Consider the following 21112-nt stretch of genomic DNA (forward strand, 5'->3'; position numbering starts at 1 on the left):
GTGAGATTGAAAGTATGGGTCTGCTAACAGGGGTAAAGTTAGCTTGATTGTTGCTAATGCAATAGTGAATATTGAGGAGCTTTTAGCACTGATAAGCTAAAAGCATTTGGTTTTTGGTATGTAGCTTATAGTTAAAGTAATATAACTTCATTTGCTAAAAATAATACCAAACTGAGTGTTTATTGTAACAGTGTCATTGTGTTTTACAGCCTTGACCTGTAAAAACATACTGTATCATCCTGTAAAAAATTACAGTAAAACTAAATTTTACAGTAAATTGTTGACAATCCTGCTGCCAGTATTTTACTATAAAATTTACAGGGGTTTTCTTACACTGTAAGACACATTATCATAAATAACTGTGTAATTTTTGTTTCTGCTCAAACTCTAATTTGTCCAAAGAAGGCAACGCATCAAATAACACTAATATTCCTTTTAAAAAAAATTCCATATTAGAAATTTATTTTTTTATTCAATTGAATTTCTTCTGTATGGATAATGATGTATAGAAAATCTGATATTGTGATGGCCTAAAATGGTTTAGCTTGTAAAATTAGCAGTCAAGTTTGAGTGCAATGTAGCATGAGATGGATTCATCTTCCTGATCCCAATCATTGTTTTAGCCCTCTGCCTGGATCTGCCTTTGATGCAAAGGAACTCAGTCGGTCAACGATGGATACCCCCTTGATCAGTGACCTTGTCTCCGCCACAGCTTCAAAAGTGACAGGTTTGTAGCCAATCACAGACCAGTCTATTGCTGTCAGCTCTTTGAATGCCCACCACAGCTGAGTGGTGAATGAAGATCTCCAACATTTTGCTGCACACACTGAAGGATGTCATTGTCCTTAGGACACAGAGCCTGCTAGTCACCATCTTATATACAGCCTCTGTGCTGGTCGCTCAGGTACTTGTACACCTCCACCATATCAACATCCTGTCCCAGGATAAACATGTGTGTTCCGCCACCCTCTTCCTTCTGAAAAACAACAACCATCTCTTTAGTGTTGTTTACATTTAGATTTCTCTCAGACTAGCCAACAAAATCATCCCCTAATGCTCTGTACTCCTCCTTTAGCCCATCGGTTATGCCTCCAACTACTACCCATCAACATAAGACGGAGGACTGCTCAGTCATCGCTTGCAGTGTCTCCCTCAATAGCAGCAGTCTGAAGATGGTGAATGCACTGTAGGAGAGCTTGGACATTCACTTCTGGGAGTGAGCTCTGCATCGTCCCCTGTCAGATTTGGTTGGTATGCAAATTGCAGAGAGATACGAAACCATGACTTCACCACATGAGATGTCAGGACACTAACAGATATTAAAGTGTGATGGTGCCGTTCCCTTCGGAGCTGAAACAGGCATAATCTTTAGATTATGGAATTGGCCAGATTTAGTGTGCCATCTTTTATAAACACTGTTTTCGTTGCTGTTTGTCTACAAAAAGTCTAAAAGGGTCTTAGAAAACTCAGTACTGACAACTGCATGGACTTTGTGCTGAGACACTTCCCCTCATGCTGTCATTTCATTATTTATGCTGCTGTGTCAAAACGGATTTCTTTATTTTTTACATGTTCATTCACTGAAGCAACAAGCAGACATGAACATGAGCAGTTTTGAGCGAGCTTGCAGGAGGATCCTCTTGGCTGTGTGGCTGCAGTTTGCCCAGCAGGTGTCAGACGCACTCAGAATATCAGCGAAGCGCCGAGTTTTCAATCCAAAGTTGCGCCTTGCTGCTCCGCACCCAAACTGAATTTTGCTTTAGATTAATATGTGTTGTTCTGAATATTTGAGTAAATTGAGAAGTCCCTAACTTCTCGAGCCTATCTGCACGAATGCCTCTTGTGATTCGGGTGTGTCTACTGGTACTCGGATGTTGCTTTTACTGCTCTTTAAGTAAGAGCAGGTGAATGAAGCCTTCGGGAAAACAAAGCACGGGAATTAGTGGCTCTGAAGAAAACAGCCGCTAAACAAAGAGGACTTGAATGTAGCTGAAATGTAATCCTCCTCTTTTTAACACGAGCCCGAGAATGCAACTTATCTTAGGTTGAAACAAGGTCAGCCAAACCCCACAATTTAAGGAATTCCGACCGGTTAATGAGCCAAACCATTCCGAAGGTGAGTGGTGGGTACTGGGCGTGATCGAAACGGTTCTTCTTTGTCGTTATTAGTGAGTGCAGCATTAATACTATAGTAATGAACTGAATGTTGTCTAATGAACTCCTTAATCCGACTCTGAATTGCTGCTGTTGTTCTGCGTTAATTAATGACGCTTATGGGAAGTTTCCATTTATCTCCAGTGGCAGGCTTTCTGTCAAGTCCTCAGACCCCTATAGAGCTTCTATCTCTCTCTCTCTCCCTCTCCCTCTCTCTCTTTCTCTCACACACACAGGTTTATTATAATGAGGAGCCTGGAGACACTGGGGGGGGAGCAGGAGCCATTTTTCTCATTGAAGCGGAGTTGCGCGGACGGAGCGGAGGTTTTGCTGCTGCTGCTGCTGTAGCCGGCGTGTGTGAGTGTGTGTGTGTGTGCGTTTGTGTGGATGTGAGAGCAGCTCCGGCCAAGGTTACTGCGGGTTAACCTCTTAAAAACATCAGCCGGAGTGAGCGGAGAGGAGTGCGTCCGCTGAGAGCATGGCTCTTCTTCAACAAAGGGAAACTTACAGGCGGAAAGTTTAAAGAAATTAGGTGCCGCAGAATTCGCCACTCGGGCGCACAAACTGAGGAGCGATGCACTTCGTTAAATGGGATTTGTTGCTGTTACTCTGCTGTTGTAAACTGGTCGCACTGATCCGCTGTTACGTTGTTCACATCGGTGAGGATGCCGGAGCGAGCGCGGTGGTGGCCGGCGCGGAGCGGGGCGCGCTGTGCACTCTGGATCAGGTGCTGGCTCCAAAATTCACCGAGGAGTTCCTGGAGACTGACGCGGCAGCGGGCATCGTGTTTGTTTCGGGCTCCATAAAGTGCCCCTCGCTGCGCTCAAACCCCTTCACCTTGTACACCGTGGAGGACTGCGCCGACTCCGGCTACAGGCACCTCCTCACCAGCCAGTACCAGGTGCATGTACACGGTAGGAACTGTTCAAACACGCGTAAAAGAAAAGCTCAGTGGGACATGGAGGTGCTCACTTTGTTCAGTACCCACAGTCATCACAGCTTAGAGTGCCACCGAGCAGATTCTGCTCTATTCCCAGTGGGAGGTCTACTGCCTGGCCCTCCGATCCGCTGCAAAGTCACCAACAGCCGTGAGTTTTATTTCTCCGAAGGGAACTTGTTTGTGTCTGAGAAGCTGTGCTGGAGGCAGGACACTCTCCTGGAGCTGGACGTCCTCTGTGATGTACTCACAGGGAGTGGGCTGAATGTTCAAGTCAGCCCCATCTCCATCCACTGGCGTGTGGGAGAGGGCCCCTTTAGGCAGGGCCACATAGAGAAGCTGTTACAGAGGGCAGCTCAGTCTGATTCAGGGATTTTAAGCAGGAGGAGTAGAAGAAGCATCAACAGCAGCCCCCAGTTTCAGCCACCAATGTATCAAGTGTCTGTGGCAGAGAATAAGCCCGCCGGGACTCCTGTTGTTGTTTTGAAAGCAGTGGATGTGGATGAAGGCGAGGCAGGCAGGCTGGAGTATTTTATTGAAGCTCTCTTTGACAGCCGCTCGAATCATCTTTTTGCTGTGGACCCTTCCAGCGGTGCTGTGTCTACAGTAGAAGTGCTGGACCGGGAAACAAAAGACACCCATGTGTTTCGTGTGACCGCAGTGGACCACGGCACACCCCGGCGCACAGCCATGGCCACACTCACTATCACAGTCAGTGACACTAACGATCACAGCCCTGTGTTTGAGCAACAGGACTATAAGGAAAGTATCAGGGAGAACTTAGAAATAGGCTATGAGGTGTTAACAGTGAGGGCTACAGACGGAGATGCCCCCATTAATGGGAACATCCTTTATAACATCCTCAACAATAATGGGTCCAATGATGTGTTTGAGATTGATTCCAGGTCTGGTGTAATTCGCACTAAGGGGCTGGTGGACAGAGAAGAGGTGGAAGCCTATATGCTGTTAGTTGAGGCGAATGACCAAGGTCGTGACCCCGGGCCCCGCAGCGCCACAGCTACTGTTCACATTGTGGTAGAGGATGATAACGATAATGCCCCTCAGTTCAGTGAAAAGCGCTACGTGGTCCAGGTGCCAGAAGACATGACCCCTAACACAGAGATCCTGCAGGTCACCGCAACGGATCAGGACAGAGGGAGCAACGCTGTCGTTCACTTCAGCATCATGAGCGGAAACACCCGGGGGCAGTTTTATATCGATGCTCAGACAGGTAAAATGGACCTGGTGAGTCACCTGGATTATGAGGCGAACAAAGAATACACGCTGAGAATCAGAGCTCAGGATGGGGGACGCCCACCGCTGTCCAACATCAGCGGCCTGGTTACGGTGCAGGTGCTGGATGTTAACGACAACGCCCCCATTTTTGTCAGCACGCCATTCCAGGCCACCGTGCTGGAAAATGTGCCGCTGGGTTACTCCATCATCCACATCCAGGCTGTCGATGCAGACTCCGGAGAAAACTCCAGGCTGGAGTATCGGCTCACTGAAACCACGCCAAACTTCCCCTTCTCCATCAATAACAGCACGGGGTGGATTGTAGTCGCAGACGAGCTGGACAGGGAGAGCGTGGACTTTTACAACTTCGGAGTGGAGGCACGTGATCACGGCTACCCCGTCATGTCATCTTCAGCCAGCATCAGCATGACGATCCTGGACGTCAATGACAACAACCCAGAGTTCACGCAGAAGGCGTATTACATGAGACTAAATGAAGACGCGGTCGTGGGGACCAGCGTGGTGACCGTGTCAGCTGTGGACCAGGACATCAACAGCGTGGTGACGTATCAGATCGCGAGTGGAAACACCCGCAACAGATTCTCCATCACGAGCCAGAGCGGGGGTGGGCTCATTACGCTGGCTTTGCCTCTGGACTACAAACTGGAACGCCAGTACGTCCTCACTGTCACGGCGAGCGACGGCACCCGCTTTGACACCGCCAAGGTGTTTGTTAACGTAACTGACGCCAACACACACCGGCCCGTGTTTCAGAGCTCACATTACACCGTCAGCATTAATGAGGACAAGCCCGTGGGCACCACCGTGGTCGTCATCAGTGCCACAGATGAGGACACGGGCGAGAACGCGCGCATCACCTACTTCATGGATGACAGCATCCCTCAGTTTGACATCGACCCCGACACGGGAGCTGTCACCACGCAGATGGAACTGGACTACGAGGACCAGGTTTCCTATACGCTGGCCATCACTGCGCGGGATAACGGCATCCCACAGAAATCTGACACCACCTACCTGGAGATACTTGTGAACGATGTGAATGACAACTCTCCTCGTTTCCTCAGAGATCACTACGTTGGTGCGATAATGGAAGACGTGCCCGTGTTCACCAGCGTGGTCCAGGTTTCTGCCACCGACAGAGACTCTGGCCTCAATGGCAGAGTTTTCTACACCTTCCAGGGTGGGGAGGATGGCGATGGAGACTTTATAATTGAATCCACCTCCGGCATTGTTCGCACTCTGCGCAGGCTTGACAGAGAAAATGTGCCCATTTACACCCTGCAGGCCTTTGCAGTAGATAAAGGTATCCCTGCCCTGAAAACACCAGTAAACATTCAAGTAACAATCCTAGACGTGAATGACAACCCTCCTGTGTTCGAGAAAGACGAGTTTGACATTATGGTGGAAGAAAACAGCCCCATAGGCCTCGTGGTTGCACATATCTCAGCCACAGATCCAGATGAAGGCAGCAATGCCCAGATTATGTATCAGATAGTGGAGGGAAACATCCCAGAGGTGTTTCAGCTGGATATCTTCTCCGGAGAGCTGACTGCTTTAATAGACCTGGACTATGAGTTGAGGTCTGAGTACGTCATTGTGGTCCAGGCCACCTCTGCGCCTCTCGTGAGCCGAGCCACAGTCCACATCAAACTTGTGGACAAGAACGACAACGTGCCAGTCCTCAAAAACTTCCAGATCATCTTTAACAACTATGTGACCGACAAATCGAGCAGTTTTCCCACTGGAGTGATCGGACGCATCCCCGCGTACGACCCAGACGTCTCCGATCAGCTGCACTACAGCTTTGACGTGGGAAACGAGCTGAACCTGGTCCTCCTGAACCAAAGCACAGGAGAGATCCAGCTGAGCCAGGCCCTGGATAACAACCGGCCCCTGGAGGCCTCCATGAGGATCTCAGTGTCAGGTGAGATTGTTAGATAACTCTCTGTAATCCACCGCCACTCCACCCAGTGAATGAAAAAAAGTGCAGTAATGGGAGTGCAGGCTTACAGGGGTGTATTCTTACTGATTCTATTAACGCGTAGTGTCTCTTCATTTACATTTTCTCTCCATTTCACTGGGTAATGGAAGTGATGACGGCTTAAGTGTGTCTCTCTTGGCTTGAGTATTCCAGCGTGATTCTCCTGTAATAGAAATATTCATGAAGGAGGATTAATATTCATTGAAGCATATTTGTAATTCACTCCACTTTACAGGAAAACTCACTCAGGGTCATAAAAGTGCACTAAAGCATTTCCTTTCTTATTAATTGTTTAATTTGGCTCATTTAATGAGGGACTTTGAACACATGTATTTTAGTCCCCTGGTTATATACACAATCCTGGTTTAGCTCAGTCTATTGTCAAGATATAAATAGCTGTTTGTCTGAGTGAGTAGAGTCTCCAGTGGCAGACTGATCATGTCCCATAATTGCCCGTCATGCCCACTCCGTCGTACAATGAAAGGCATAATTCAATAATGGTTCATATCTGCAGCTTTATTTTGTTTGTTAGTTGTTTTTTTTTAATGAAGAGTTGATGTGTGTCAAGCCCTGTTCTTTTGTTCTAATTTGACAGAAAATGCTTACATTCAATAGCAGCCAGGATGGTGAAAACAGATCATTCTGGTTCGATGATGCTTTTCGATCACATTAAGTTCACATGGAAAAAATTTGCTGATTTCTCCATTCATGAATTGGGAAAAGAAGTATCACACAGGTCTAAAATGAGCTCCAGACATTCTTCAGTTGTTCTCTTTTTCTTACTCTGCATGTCTTGAACTGTCTGTCTCCCCCGCACCGTTCATTTTGCGTGTCAGCACAAATTACCGAGTTTTATTTGCTCCTTTAATGCAATTGAACCTAAATTGCACCCAAAGAAAGTGTGTGGTTGTGTGTGGGTGGAGAGGGGCGATGGGAAGGAGGGGTGGTGACGGTGTTGTTTTTACCCTCTGTTGGAGCTTATTTGACGCAGTGTGATCTGCTGTAAATCTGCCTTCTCTTTGACCTTGGCACAAGCTAAGAGAGGGGGAAAGGAGCTGGGAACAGTATTAAGAGATTGGACATGAAGGTTAAAGATGAAAATAGCAATTTAACAGGAAAAGAGCAGATTAAGGCCGGCAGAAACCTTCGTGTTGCTCTTCTTTGATGGCAGCAGAAGTGTGCGTTCGCTGGCTGACTGGTGTTGCACGGACTGGTTAGCGTGGGTAGTCGTTTTGATAGATTTGAGCTGAGCTTCGACTCTCTGGAGAACAATGGTAAGCCGTCGATTAAGGGGCAGGCGCTTGAGCTCATACCAGGCTGTGGTTGGGGGTAACAGCTGTGACTCCACCAAAGACCAATTAGAGGCCGTGGTCCCCCCAGTGCGTCCAGCACCTGCTGGGGTTTATGTGTCAGCACCCCTGCAGGAGACAGAAGGAGATAGAGGAAGGCTGGAGGACAGAGGGGAGGTGAAGGAGTTTTTTGTGTGTATGTACAGTGAATACAAGTTGGAAAATACAGCGGGACTGTAAACCAGCAGAAAAGTCATTAGACAGGAGCTGCTGGAGGAGGAGATGGGGCAGGAATATGAGCTCCTTCTATAGATCCTGCTGACCCCAATTTTCAAAGGCTTCCCCCTCCAGGCACCTCCCAGGTCTTCCCATTATCTTTCTCTTTATGCTACTGTTTAAGAGGCCCCTTATGATGGACGATTTTTGATGGGCTCCTTTGTATGTTGTTGGACTGTGATTAACATCACCTCTGGGCCACGCTCTTCACACCAGAATAGATGTAATAGTTCAAATGTGGCAACACTTTGCTTTAAGTTTAAAGTGTTTCACATGCACCATCTTTGAGAAGGTAGCCTTTAAATAATCCACACCATCCCCCCAAAGTTAGGTTTGGTAAAATAACCCGTTGCACTGAGTGTCGCTTATCTTTTCAAAATATTATTCACATCACTTCCACTCGGATTGTTGTTGAGTGATCTCAAATATAAAACAGTCTGTGACTTAAATCTCATAAATAACTGCTGAAGTGATCGCTGGATTTTGTCTATTTTGATATTACCATACTGACTAATATTCCTAACTTGTACTGTAGTTCAGCACAACAAAAAGTTTGAAAAGACCTCCTTGTTGCACAGTTAAACATTTAGGAAAACCACATGAAGTATACAAAGTGTTGCAAACTGCACACACAGTTTTTGGTCTAGTTCTTAAAAATATAAACTGAGCAGTGTGATTCAATGCTTTTTCGTGGAAGAACATTAAACGATCCCTCATTGTGCTTTGCAGGTTAATTATTTACTGAATGAGTTTCAGGGAGGCCAACTATTAAATGAAAAAATGTGCAGTGTTTAACAATCTGGTTAGAAATGTATCACAATGAGAAGGGCAGCTGCTGTTGCTCAGAGCAGGTCATCTGCCAGCGGGACGGTCAATGCTTTGATCCCAGGCTCGTCCAGTCAGCACGGCCAAGTGTCCTTGATTAAGATACTGAACTCCAAATTACTCCCGATCAGAGTGTGAGTGTGTGTTTAGTGCCTGCTTTATGGGATAGAGTCTGTGTGAATGTGAATTGTAGTAGAAGTAGAAAAGTGCTATGTAAGTACTAGATCATTTACCATTTAGGAGTGACTCCACACCACAGTTTGCTCAGCTGTGATGATATACACAGTTTAGAAATTACCTAAACTTTATTTCCTCACTGTTTCTGTAAAAAGATGTTTTCATATCAGACAACATACATGCCAGTACAGTATATATATGTATATTTAATAAATTACTATCAGTCGATAATATTGGCCTTCTGATGCAGTGGTTAGTACTGTTTTCCCACAGCAAGCAGGTCCAGGCAACAAATCCACCACCTGCCTTTCTGTGTGGAGTTTGGATGTTCTCCCTGTGTTTGCTTGGGTTCTCTCCGGGTACCCCACTTCCTCCCACAGTCCAAAGACATGCAGTTAGTGGGGTTAGGTTAATTGATGACTCTAAATTGTCCATAGGTGTGATTGTGAATGGTTTTCTGTCTGTCTGTGTTAACCCTGCGTCACACTGGCGACCTGTCCTGGGTACCTGCCCCTCTTGCTTTATGGCGGCTGGGATAGGCTCCAGCCTGCCTGTGACTCTGAGCTGGATAAGCGGAAGAGGATGGAAGGATGTAGTGTTTCTAAAGCTAAATGTTGAAACTAAACCACATTTAAAGTGATGTGGCAAAAATTAAACAGTATCTGTAGAAACAGGTCATGCCCAATAAATAGAAGGAGAAAGTGTTGAATTGGAAAGCTTGCCTCAGAAATGATAACCCGGGATGGGCTAATATCTGCTCTCACAGAGATGATCAAACTTTATCTTGCTAAGATTTCTTCAGGTGGGTTTGATATGCATGTGGATTTCTTTATGATTTGGGTAAGATAATTAGTGAGGAAATACATGTTATCCAGCAGCAACAGTAGTCCCTCATTGCTATTCAAATTGGCACTACAATCACTCAGAGCCAATAAGCAGGTTCTTCACAATACATCTGACAATCACGTAGCCTGGGGATCTTACTGGCTGTGTGCACTTGCATAAATTAGTAATCATAACAGTTTAATTATGTTAGCCAGTGAAGGAACCAGATTTACAGCAGTGGTGTGCAGGTATTTGAGCCTGTCTCATACTGAGTGGGGGAAAATAGACTCATAAACACAGATTCAGGATTATGTCTTTTGATTTCAGCTTTGAGGAAATTGTTGTTTTGCAACTCAGCATTTGAACATTTGTTCAGGACAAAATGGAGACATTATTTTTTTTTTCTTACATGTTTTATGTCATGTCGCTTCAGTGTTATGAAGAGAATTCCCATCACACTGCAGCATGAGACACAGGTTTTCATCCATGGGATTAGGCATTCTGCATCTGTATCCTTAGATCTGTCAGACTAGTGTTGACATACCCGGGGCTTCATCTACTGTTCCCAGGCAAGCGTGAGCCTGCATAAATAGGTGTTTGCATTTGATTGCAGAGATTGTTTCTCTGCTTTTCTTTCATCCGTAAAGCCCTGTTAATTTTCATATAGAAAGTGTAGCTAATCATTATCTCACACTGCTAAATGTGAGGTCCGCTCATTTGCCTGCACATTTGTTGCACTCTAAAGTGACTGGCGCGGTTTAGCTTTATACTCCACGAACTGCTAGAACATAGTACCCACCTCATCCCCAGTGTGGCACCAGGACACTTTGTCCCTTTTAATCATATTCTGAGTCCGAGCCAACACCGTGCCCCCACTTTGAAAGCGTGAGTGCTAAAATTTAACAGACAAACACGCCTCCACCACTAAAGACGGCAGAGCGATTCAGCTCACATCACACTGCGGGTTGTGCAGGCGCTCAAGTTACATGGTGGACAGCGGGTATTGTCTCTGTCCGGTCACTGTATGGAGGGAACACCCTTTTAACTTTCAAGTGTGAGTCTGAAGTGGCTGTGGATGCTGCAAGGTTAAGCTGCTACTCTGTCAAACGTGTGTTCGAGCCAAAGCCGCTGGCATTAAGCCCAACCAACTGAGGCAGGCGACAAATATGCTCAAATGAGTCAAGATTTTGCCTTTTTTTCTCAAAAGATAATTTGGCAAATAAGATATCCAGACGCTTGAATTCCACGTTGGCTTTTTTATTTTTGTCAGGGCAGGAATTTTAATGGTGGGGACTCTGCTGCACCAAGTGCCATGTATATAACAGCCAACTCATTCACAGCCTGTGTAATTTCATTAGGATCTATTAAACCTTTAAGCTGTCTGCGGTTGGACTTTCTCGAGGGGATTGTCTTCTGTTACACTAGCCCATCAAGCTGCACATATCTGGTATATTTCTGTGTGTGTGGGGGGGCCTCAACAGCTGGACCACCCTGATTACTTTTCTCCACACTGTCATATAATTAGTAGAGCCTGTGCTCTTTATGCTTGATAAATTTCAGTTTCCCTCTTGCTCTCGATTCCCAGGAATCAAAGTCACTGCTTACGAAGCTCGAGTCATCTGTAACGCCTAACTCCTTCCATTCTTCCTGCCTCCGTCCCTGGATGGCGTTAGTCACACTTGCAGGCTTGCGTGGAATGTTTGTAGCACTGTTTCTTTTCTTTTTTTTTATCCCTTTAACATCACCTATCACCTTGATCCTGTTTCTCTTTCCCTCTTTTTGTTTGCCTGTCACAATTTCCCATTTTTCTCCTATCTGCCCGGGTCTATGGCGCTCACCCCTGCAACCTCCACTGTTCCCTCCCATCATTTTGAGCTCCTCCACCCTCCCTCTTTATCCCCGTCCTCCCCTTCCTCTCCCTCCCTCCTTTGACTGTTGTCCCCCCCTCCTCCCCTTCTCTCTCTCCCCTGTGAAAGGAAGAATGCCTAAGAGAAATGCTTTGTTAAGCACACAGTTGTCATGGTGAACCCAGCAATGCCTGAGAAATTCCTTGTGGGTGGGGACGAGGGGGTAAGGCCTCTTTTGTGGAGCGAAGATGGGGGGGAGGGGAGACCCATAAAGTTCTAAAGAGCAACTGTCCGCATCTCCGTTTTTCCAGTGAAGCATGTAAGGCTCTCTGTGGACCTGTAATGCTGCGGGACACGCTGACCTGTCCCGCCGGCTGCTTTCATTTTAACAGGACACGAAGAGAGTCGGCCGACACCTGACTGCAGATATAAAGTTTCCATCCGCTGTGTTTTTGAAGGCTAAAGTGCGTGTGAGACTTCAGAGGCACTCTGTTTTGAAAGCACGAGAGAGTTTTAAGCGCATGGACATTTGATAGTGTCCTCTTTAAGCTCTTTGATTTGTGACACAGATGCACTCAGAGGGTCTCCGATTTCTTGCCGCCCGCATGTTTCTCGGCAGCAAAACATCCTCCCGTGGGCCTCGCTGCTGCACGCTTGGTTGCGCTGAAGGTCCAGAGGTGGTGAGGTAGTGCAGAGTGAAGGTGCGGGTGAGATGGGGTGGAGGGGCGGGTGGATGACATCATTTCTGTGTTTGGAGGGGAAATCATGTTTGGGATTAAGGCCGGCGCATCGCTGGGGCGAGGCCTTGCGGTGCTTGCATATATCGTAGCATTGTCCTGCATTGTCCTCGAGATCCCAGCAGACAATCGGAGTGGGCTCTGTCTGATGCTGCCCCCACCGCCCCCACCCCTCTAACCTCCTTGTGCCTTTGTGTCCACTTGTTTGCACCAGTCCTGTCCGCTATGGGAGAGTCTCACCAGATCTGCTGTTCCTTCATGTATTACACAGTTTGCAGTTCAGTCTGTTGCAGAAAGCTTTTGGTGAATCACCAAGAAAACAAACAAACAAACAACAAAAACAACAACACATAAATCTCAAGTACAATGAGTCCTTATCAGACGTACTTGCTACAGGAACGATAGTGGAGCACATAACTAACTCCACATAAAAAATGTGAAAAATTATGCGATATGTTGGCTCACCAAATATCCTTATCCGTCTTAAACACCTTATATCGGTCAGGCTATAGTGAATGCATATGGTAGTGACCTGTTCAGGGCATACCACGCCTCCAGTCATATGACAGCTGGAGTAAAAGCCCACTGCGACCATGAATTGGATAAGTAGTAGTAGTTTGTCCAAAACAACATAATCAACAGTTAAACTGTGTGAACAACTTTGAAAGTTTATCTCTCTGTGCTGTGGGGGTCCATCGGGGCTGTGAAGCACAGCTCTCCAACAACAACAGCATTGACAACAACAACACACAGAGCACTTTCTTGTCTCCTGTGCAGTGACAATAACACCAGAGCTCCACCCGAGTCCAGAAATCATTATGAGAAAAGACGTTTCTCACACTGTGAACGTGACAGATTATGTTTATTCAACAGCCTGTTACCTTTACGCTACATTGCACTCATTTAGTACTGAACCAGGCCGAGATTTCACAGTGACCTGGTTTCATATGCTTCAGCTCTGCAGTTCAACCTGTCAACATAGGACCGTTAGACACGAGGGTAGGAAGTGTGACTGGTAGAGGTGGTGAACCCTGGAGAGTGCAGAATTTTAAGAGGTTTCATTGTTGACTGAATTATATTAAGACAGACTGAAGGGTGGGGAGCTAACTACACAGATGGTGTCATCCTGAGTTAGCTGAAGTGGTGTGTTTACGCTTTCACAGTCTGGTGGCATTTGAATGAATGAATAACTATTTTTAGAGTTCACTTAGATGTTTTTTTTTTTCTTTTTACTTTTAGCACATTTCCCGATCTGGACTGAATGTTTTCCACCTCGTCTTCTAAAAATATCTCACCTGTCACAGTGTGCAAAGTTTTTTTGTTTTTTTATTTTAAAGCAGAGCTATCAAAGACAGAAACCGGCTCTGTTTTGCTGACTCCTGCTTCAAAGCATCTCAGTTGGATGACAGTTGTTACTTTGCTGTTGGATGCTCAGGATCCAACATCTCTTCGCTGTTGGTATGTTTGAGTAGCGGCCTCCTGCTTGGTCACGTCTCTGCATGCTAATGTCTCTTTACTGTTGCGCTGACATTGGTTTTTCTTTGATATGTAAATGTTCCGATTCGAAGAGCTCGAATTCTTTTCTGTGGCTCTGAAGCCGCTTCGCTGTAGAGGAAAGGAAATCTGTGGATTGTCCTCTTGTTGCAGGTTTTCAGAAACAGCAGAAAAGTGTCATCAGGGGATGCTCTGGCAGGGTCCGCAAATGAGTACTGATGGCCTCTCTCCAGCCAAGTCAGCTTTCCTCTGGAATGGAGAAATCAAGAGAGGGATTTACTCCGACTCCCCAGGATTGAAATCCTTGGGTTGACATTGAGCTACACAAGCAGTTTTCATTATTGACTTCACGGGCGGTGGAGGAAATGTGTTGTTGTGGTGTTGTTATCATTACAGCTGATCTCTGGTCTCTTTCTATTTAAACCTAATTGCTCTGCAGAAAACAATAAAAACAATATTTATTTAACTTGTATTTTCTTAATGAAACAACGTCAAATCACATAAATAAACTTGCTCACGGGTTGATATGATGCTCGCTGTAATTTCTGCTGCTTGACGTAATGGCTCTAACACTGCTCAGATACAGATCGCAGTAAATCTGCTGCGTAGGAGTTTTCAGCGTGCCGTCCGTTCCCTCCCGTGTGCGAGAGCTGCAAGTGGGTTTTCTGTTAAAGCACGAGCTGTTTGTGTTCAGTTGTGTTGTTTTTCCCAACAATGCACTTGAGGTGAGGAGGGCTATAGAAAAACCAAGCGCACATCTGCTTCTGTCACCTGTCACCGTCTGTAAGGCTTTGAGCTGCAGTTGTTCAAATATGTTTCTGTTGATTAGAGAAGCTCTCCCTGCTTCTCTCTCCAGGCTGTTACTTCCTCAGCTGTGTTGACTTCTAAGACAAGCAATATAAATGCATGATGATAGCGGATAGTGTCACTCAATGCACACAAATCATCCCACAACATTAAAACCACCTGCTTCTGAGTGGCTGGGGCATGGCTACAGTTGCTTGGTGGGAGTTTAGAGAATTGAGCTTGTGCCGCCACTCGACAATGCTCAACGCCATGAGGTTAATATTAAAGACACCAAGATTTCTCAGTGCAAGTGAAATGTTAGGAGTCAGTACATTTGAAGCTCCATTAAGAAATCTACTGTATATATTTGCAGGCTTAACAATTTTGAGAACAAGATCACTGTGGGCTTAACGGATGTAAGGTTTGGCACCACATGCAGTCAGTGTTCATTGTGGAGACACTGGTGTGGCTGTCTGTTCATGGGAAAGTGATTTAGGTGTATTTTTTAATTTGTTCTTTTCTTCTTTTTGTGCTATGTGACTTGTTTTGCTTCTATGAAGTATGAGTCTGGAATAATTAAGGATTGATTGATTGATTGATCAGATTGAGATCTGGCAGTGTGGAGGTTGCTGCTGCTGCTGCCCTGAGGAGGTGTGTTTTGTCTGCAGTAATGATTAACTTGGTTGGTACGTGTCAAAGTAACCTCCACATGTCATGTCATGTCCATAAAATGCAAAGTTATTTATTCTAAAGCTCTAACATCAGATTTTATATATGTTTCAATAAAAAATACAATTCAGAGATTTAGCGATTATTGCCTTCTGAGTGTTAAGAAGCTTCTGAAGCGACTGATAGGGTACAATATAGAAAAAAAATCTTCTGAAAATTCTCCAAGTCTTGTCGATTGTCAGTTTTAAGTTTTAAGCTGGTGGGTCTTTGTGGGGGAACCTGTGGTGTGTTGGACTCAGTGTTAAAAAACCTTAGCTGTGGCTCTGTGCAGCCTCCCTGTGGTGTGACTGAGCCTTTCGTCTTTCCTGAGAAGCTTTTCTCAATTTCTGATGAGTGGATGATGATGTGAGCTGCTGCTGGTGGGTGGAAGCCTGGCAGGATTTGTTAGAGCATTTTATGCAGAGGGGTGGTGGTATTGGTAGTAGTGGGGGTGGTGGGATGTCAGCCTCAGCCTTTGCTTGTCTAAAGGGGATCAGTAAAGGAGGGGAGTGAGGAGGGGTTAGGGGTAATGGGATGAAAAAGCTACCCCTCCGTGCAATGCCTCACTTCCACCTACTAACCAGCCAACAGTCTCCATTCAGACAGCAGCTGAGTGTGCTTCACCTTTCAGCCCTGCTTAATTCAAACAGGCCACATTTTATTGCGCCCCATTTTGATCAAAAGAACCCGAGACTCCTGCTTCTGAATTAAATGAACACCAAACTGAGTCCTCTTAGCTTTAATTAAGGAGGAACTGGATAAGCTTGATCTAATAGATATTAGGCAATTTTAAAGTCTGCCAGGGAACTGGGCCGCGGTGCTCCGTCACCACCACGACAGACTTTTTGTTCGCTCAGTTTCAACTCAGCCCACACGAGTACGTACCAGTGTCTGTCCGAGACTGATTTGAGTGTTTCTTTTTAATTGGAAGAAGTTGATAGAAGCTCAGCTTGCTCACTGGTATGAAGGTGGGTATTAAGCCTGTTGTCGTGCTGGGCTTTAGTCTCTTCCTGTGTGTTCAAATTAAGTTGCTTCCCATTGAAACAATGATCAAAAAGAAGAAAAAAAAAAAACTCCATAAAATTGTTAATAGGCATTTGTGTGGTTTAATTTCTATTAATTACCTTCCATGAAAATTGCTTCAGTTTGAATGTAAGTCAAAATTCAGCACAACACAAGTCGTCTTCTGTAGCCTCAAACTTGTTTTCAGCGTTTCATACCGACAGGTCGCAGCACCCGTAAAGTTTAGCCACAGACTGACAAACAGGCCATAAATGTGTCTCAAAGTAGCGACGCGAGTGAGCCGCTACAAGAAGAACAAGTTAACTGTGAATGAATCAGGGTCCCAAACACACATGCAGAGTCCAAGTAATTAGTCTGTGTGATTAAAGGCAGCTCCAGGGGAAGAGTATTTAATTTAAATTAAATGAGTGGGTGTCCCTGTTATTGTTGGCCCGACAGAGCCTGCGGTCTCTGTGGTTTGTTTGAGTGACTGTGCGGTATGAACGGCTTGCCTTTCTGTGACCTTGTGTGGACACAACTGTAAGGTGTTGGTTAATCATACGTAAATATAATACTTCTGACAGTAGTTTCACACTACAGTAAGTTTGTTAATATTATACTACTACTTAGTGAAGAACCTTTGGAGTGGAGCTGCTTTCACTGAGTTTCACTAGACTTAAAGTTGATATTCAGATAAAACTCATTATTGTAATTGACCCTAAAAACCTTAGAAACATGATGTCTAACCAGATGCTTACTCTGGCATTACCTTGGTGTCTGGTAACACTGTGAGGAATCTTGGAGCCATTTTTGACCAGGATATGGCCTTCAATGAGCATATTACACAAGTATGTAGGATGCTGTCTTTAATCTGCACAATATCTCTAAAAATAGAAGCATCCTATCTCAGAGTGTCTCAGAGTGAGTAATAAATGCTGAAAATGTATTACTAGGTCACATGAGCCACAGTTAAATAATCAAACTCAGTGAGGAGCTTCACTTCTAAGATGTAGCTGTGTGTAGCAGACCTCAGTTTCCTTCTTATCAAACTCAGATCTCATTAGTCCATCTTGAACAAACAGCCAAACAGATTGTAACCCTCTGCATGTGCAATGCTTTCAAATGAAACTCATTAAAAACCTGTAAGTTTGCAACTCGCAGGTCGGAGCTGTAAAGGCTGCGAACTGCAAACACATTCGCAGGCCTCCGAAGTGATTTTTAATTTATGCTCTTCCTGCTGATCTTAGAAATGGGACCCCGGCTTTGTGCTCTTTGATGTACTGAGTACTCGGTGCGTGCTGCACATACTGTGGTGCGTTTCTTCTGAACAACTAAGACAGGCTCTGCTCAACCTCATTACCTTCTTACCCGGAGGTTCCCCCCCCAACATGACACAGTTCTGCAGCGAAACACACAGCCCCCTCTGAGGCAGCATCAACCTCTCCAGGTCACAGATTAAATGCTGTTGTGCTTGAGTGAGATGTTCTTTGGGTGCTATCATTAGACATGTGATGAATGGCTGTTTGAGTGCCATTATTTATCAGCTCTCCACTGTCATTATGATAAATGCTATTTTTATAGTAGGTCTAATGCGTTTCCCATCCCCACTGTAACAGGAGGTGTTGTCATTGGCTCAGTGTTTAACCAGCACATTAGTATTTAACACATGAATGTGTGTGTGACATCTGCTAAAGTTGCTCTGAGCAAGAGTGAGCAACACCAACAGTGCTGACACAATATAAATAATGTCCATATTTCAGACAGTACTAACAATAAAAAGAGTACTGTCTAAAATTAGCATGCTAAACTTGGCATGCTAATTTTAGCATTTCAGTATGCTAACATTTGCTAATTAGCACCAAACACAAAGTACAGCTGAGCCTGCTGGAAATATCATGAGTTTAGCATGCATTTATTAATAACTTACAGCGCTGGAGAACTTCACATTTTAACTTGGTGAAAAGGGTTCATTAAAATTATTAAACTTGGATGGCATAACTTTGCAGATCAGGTAAAGATTTACAGACTTAACTGAGGTAATGAGGGGTTTGGTACACAGGAAGAGCAGAGAAAGGAAAAAATCCGGAAACAGAACCGTGAAAGAAATCCGGGTAGAGCAGGTAATCACACAGGAAAGAGGCACACGAGGGCAGGGAAAGAGCAGCAAAATAAAATCCACAAAAAATGAGAAATATACAGTGGTTGAGACATTTCAGTTAAGACTCTAAATGGCGCTTGAGAAAAGTTTCTGGGAAATTTGAATGTGCATACTCGAGTAAACAGAAATCCATGTTTCAGGTGTTTCAGCCTTAACCATATTTTTGGAGCAACCAGCCGATTAACATTGCTACACTAAAAAAATATAACCAAAAATCTTCTAAGGACATTCAAGTAACCTTAGAATCTTACAGTCTGGTGTACAGTTAAATGTAAGGTTAGGAAGAAGTCCACAGATTTCAGTAGGTGTGTGTTCATGGTAAATGGCCTGCATTTGTATAGCGCTTTCATGTTGTCAGTAGCCCTTTGGTATTACACCTGGGGCTACTGACAACCTGCAGGAGCTGCTCAGCCATGGAAACCAATCCCACGAAGCTCCTGGTGCACAGTTTCTGTGCTGATGTTAATGCCAGAGGACGTTTGGAGCTCTGCAGTCATTCAGTCAGCAGAGTGTTGGAGACTTTTACGCGCTTTGAGCCTCAACACTTGGTGACCCAACTCTGTAACTTTGCATTTTCTAAGTTGCTGTGTTTTCTAAACACTTCCACTTTGCAGTAATACTGCTAATAGCTGGTGGTGGAATATCTAGGTGGGAAGAAATTTCATGAACTGATTTGTTTACTGTACCTTACTCAAATTTGGTGAGCTCTTGCAAATGAGTGATTCTTTCACAAATATTTGTAAAGGCAGAAGCATGGCAAGGTGTTGGGTTAAATGATATGTATGTAGGATTAAGGCCTGGCTTAAACTTCAGTGTCTGTTCTTCTTGGCTCTATATTTAATGTAACACCACACTATATTGGTTAATCTCACACTATCATGAGAACAGTAAAACATATGATTTTATACGTAGTGTTCTCATTATGGTAAAGCACTTCAGCTAAACTGCTTGCTAAGCCCTTCGTTTTCATTGGCTCAGCGTCTAACCAGCATATTAGTGTTTAACACATGAATGTGTTTGTGACGTCTGCTGAAGATGCTCAGAGCAAGAGTAACACAGACAGCGCTGACATTAAAAAGCCATTTCCTGGTTTTAGTTAATTAGCTTTTGTCTCTGTCTGTCTCTCTGTTAGCTTTTAGCCGTCTGAAGGTGAAACCTGCTGTGTCTTTGTGCTCCTTGAGTGAGATGCAGCTAGTTTTGTTTTTTTGTTTATTTTTTGTTATCCCATCTCACCTTAAAATTCAAAATAACATCTTCCAGCATACAGAGAGAAGAGTAAATAGCTGATAAACTGTCACTTCACAGTTCAGGGGAGACTCAGAGGGCCTGGGTTAGTGTCACAGTGCTGGGTGATGTCTCTGTCCTCTCAGTAACTTGGTCACACAGTCTTTCTGATCTTTATCCACCATGACTTTGTTGACATTTTCTGGGATTCAGCTGGGAGATTTGATGGCAACTTTGTGGTCTAATTAGACCAGTCTCACTGATTTGTTCTCTCTCTCGCTCTTTGTCCTGACCTTTCTCTCAGTCTTAGCCACTGAGACCCAGAGTAAGCTTTAAAAAGAAATCCATATAGCCTGGTTTGAGTATGTTTCCTTATATCAAGCACTTTGTTGTAAAGGCTCTTTGTGTCCATATAATTCATGCCAATGAATTATTTGATTTTCCTGACCGTTAAAGCCAGGCTTTGTTGATATTTCAGAAATGCAAAGCTGTGCATTTCTCCTGTGCGACATCCTGGCTGATAATTTATGTTCTTGGCTTGGAGGCCTCAACCTACAGTCAAACGAGGCCCGTCTGCATCTCTGAGAGACCTCTCTCTGTAAATCATAATGAGACAACGTGTTTACATTCATCTCTTTATTACTGGAAATGTATCTGGCTCTGATGACATGCTGGATTTTATGTTAGAAAAGGTGAGTCATGACCTTCAGAGTGCTGTGTTTACAATACAGACGATTCAGCTTTTATCAGACAGTGCCTGTGCTCGTCTTACTCTTAACTTAAAAGCAATAAATGCTTTTAAGTTAAGAGTGCACAATCTGTGCACTTAAGTTATAAATGCAACAAGTCTTGCTGTTTTTTAATGTAAATTCCCTGATTGTGTGATGACTAAACCGCCATCTCGCCTCTGCTTGTATTGACATATAGCTCGCCACCACCCACCTACAAACACACACACACACACACATATATATATATATATATGTATATATATATATATATACACACACACAATGCTTTACACAGCCTTGGCAGTGCTGCGGCCACAGTGTGTGTTTAATCTTTTCCCTGGCGCCACTTCCTAGCTGAGAGCATTCCTGGCACCCAGAGGCCCAGAGGGGTTGGAGTTGTGGGCTGAAAGCAGTGTCACACTTCAGAGCTGGCAACTTGTCTCGTTACCAACTAAGCATCTCTCTTTTCCTCCTTTTCTGGCCCAAAATGCTTCGCTTGCCCTCCGTTCCTTCAGCAAAGTATCCTTCCATGGAGAATGACCTCTTTGAAGGATGGTCTGGTTCCTTTCAGAGGAGATTCTCCTCGCGCTCAGTTTCCCAGCGCTGCGTCTACCTCTGGAGCGCTGCCCGAATCCCCCATCCAAGAATGTGAATTGGCAGAGGACATAATTAAGGCGATGTCTCTCCTCATACATGGTCTAACC

The 21112-nt window shown here is 44.7% G+C and overlaps 1 protein-coding gene across 1 annotated transcript in view; it reads left to right on the forward strand.

Moving 5' to 3' along the window:
* The first annotated feature begins 1974 nt into the window (after positions 1-1974).
* celsr2 (cadherin, EGF LAG seven-pass G-type receptor 2) overlaps positions 1975-21112 on the forward strand; it is a 66757-nt gene continuing 47619 nt past the window's right edge. Inside the window, 2 exon segments of the mRNA XM_013269255.3 lie at positions 1975-2116; positions 2391-6272. Coding sequence (XP_013124709.2) covers positions 2729-6272 — 3544 coding nt within the window. The 5' untranslated portion in view covers positions 1975-2116; positions 2391-2728.

This window comes from Oreochromis niloticus, linkage group LG5, assembly GCF_001858045.2.
Source record: "Oreochromis niloticus isolate F11D_XX linkage group LG5, O_niloticus_UMD_NMBU, whole genome shotgun sequence".
Lineage (NCBI taxonomy): Eukaryota > Metazoa > Chordata > Actinopteri > Cichliformes > Cichlidae > Oreochromis > Oreochromis niloticus.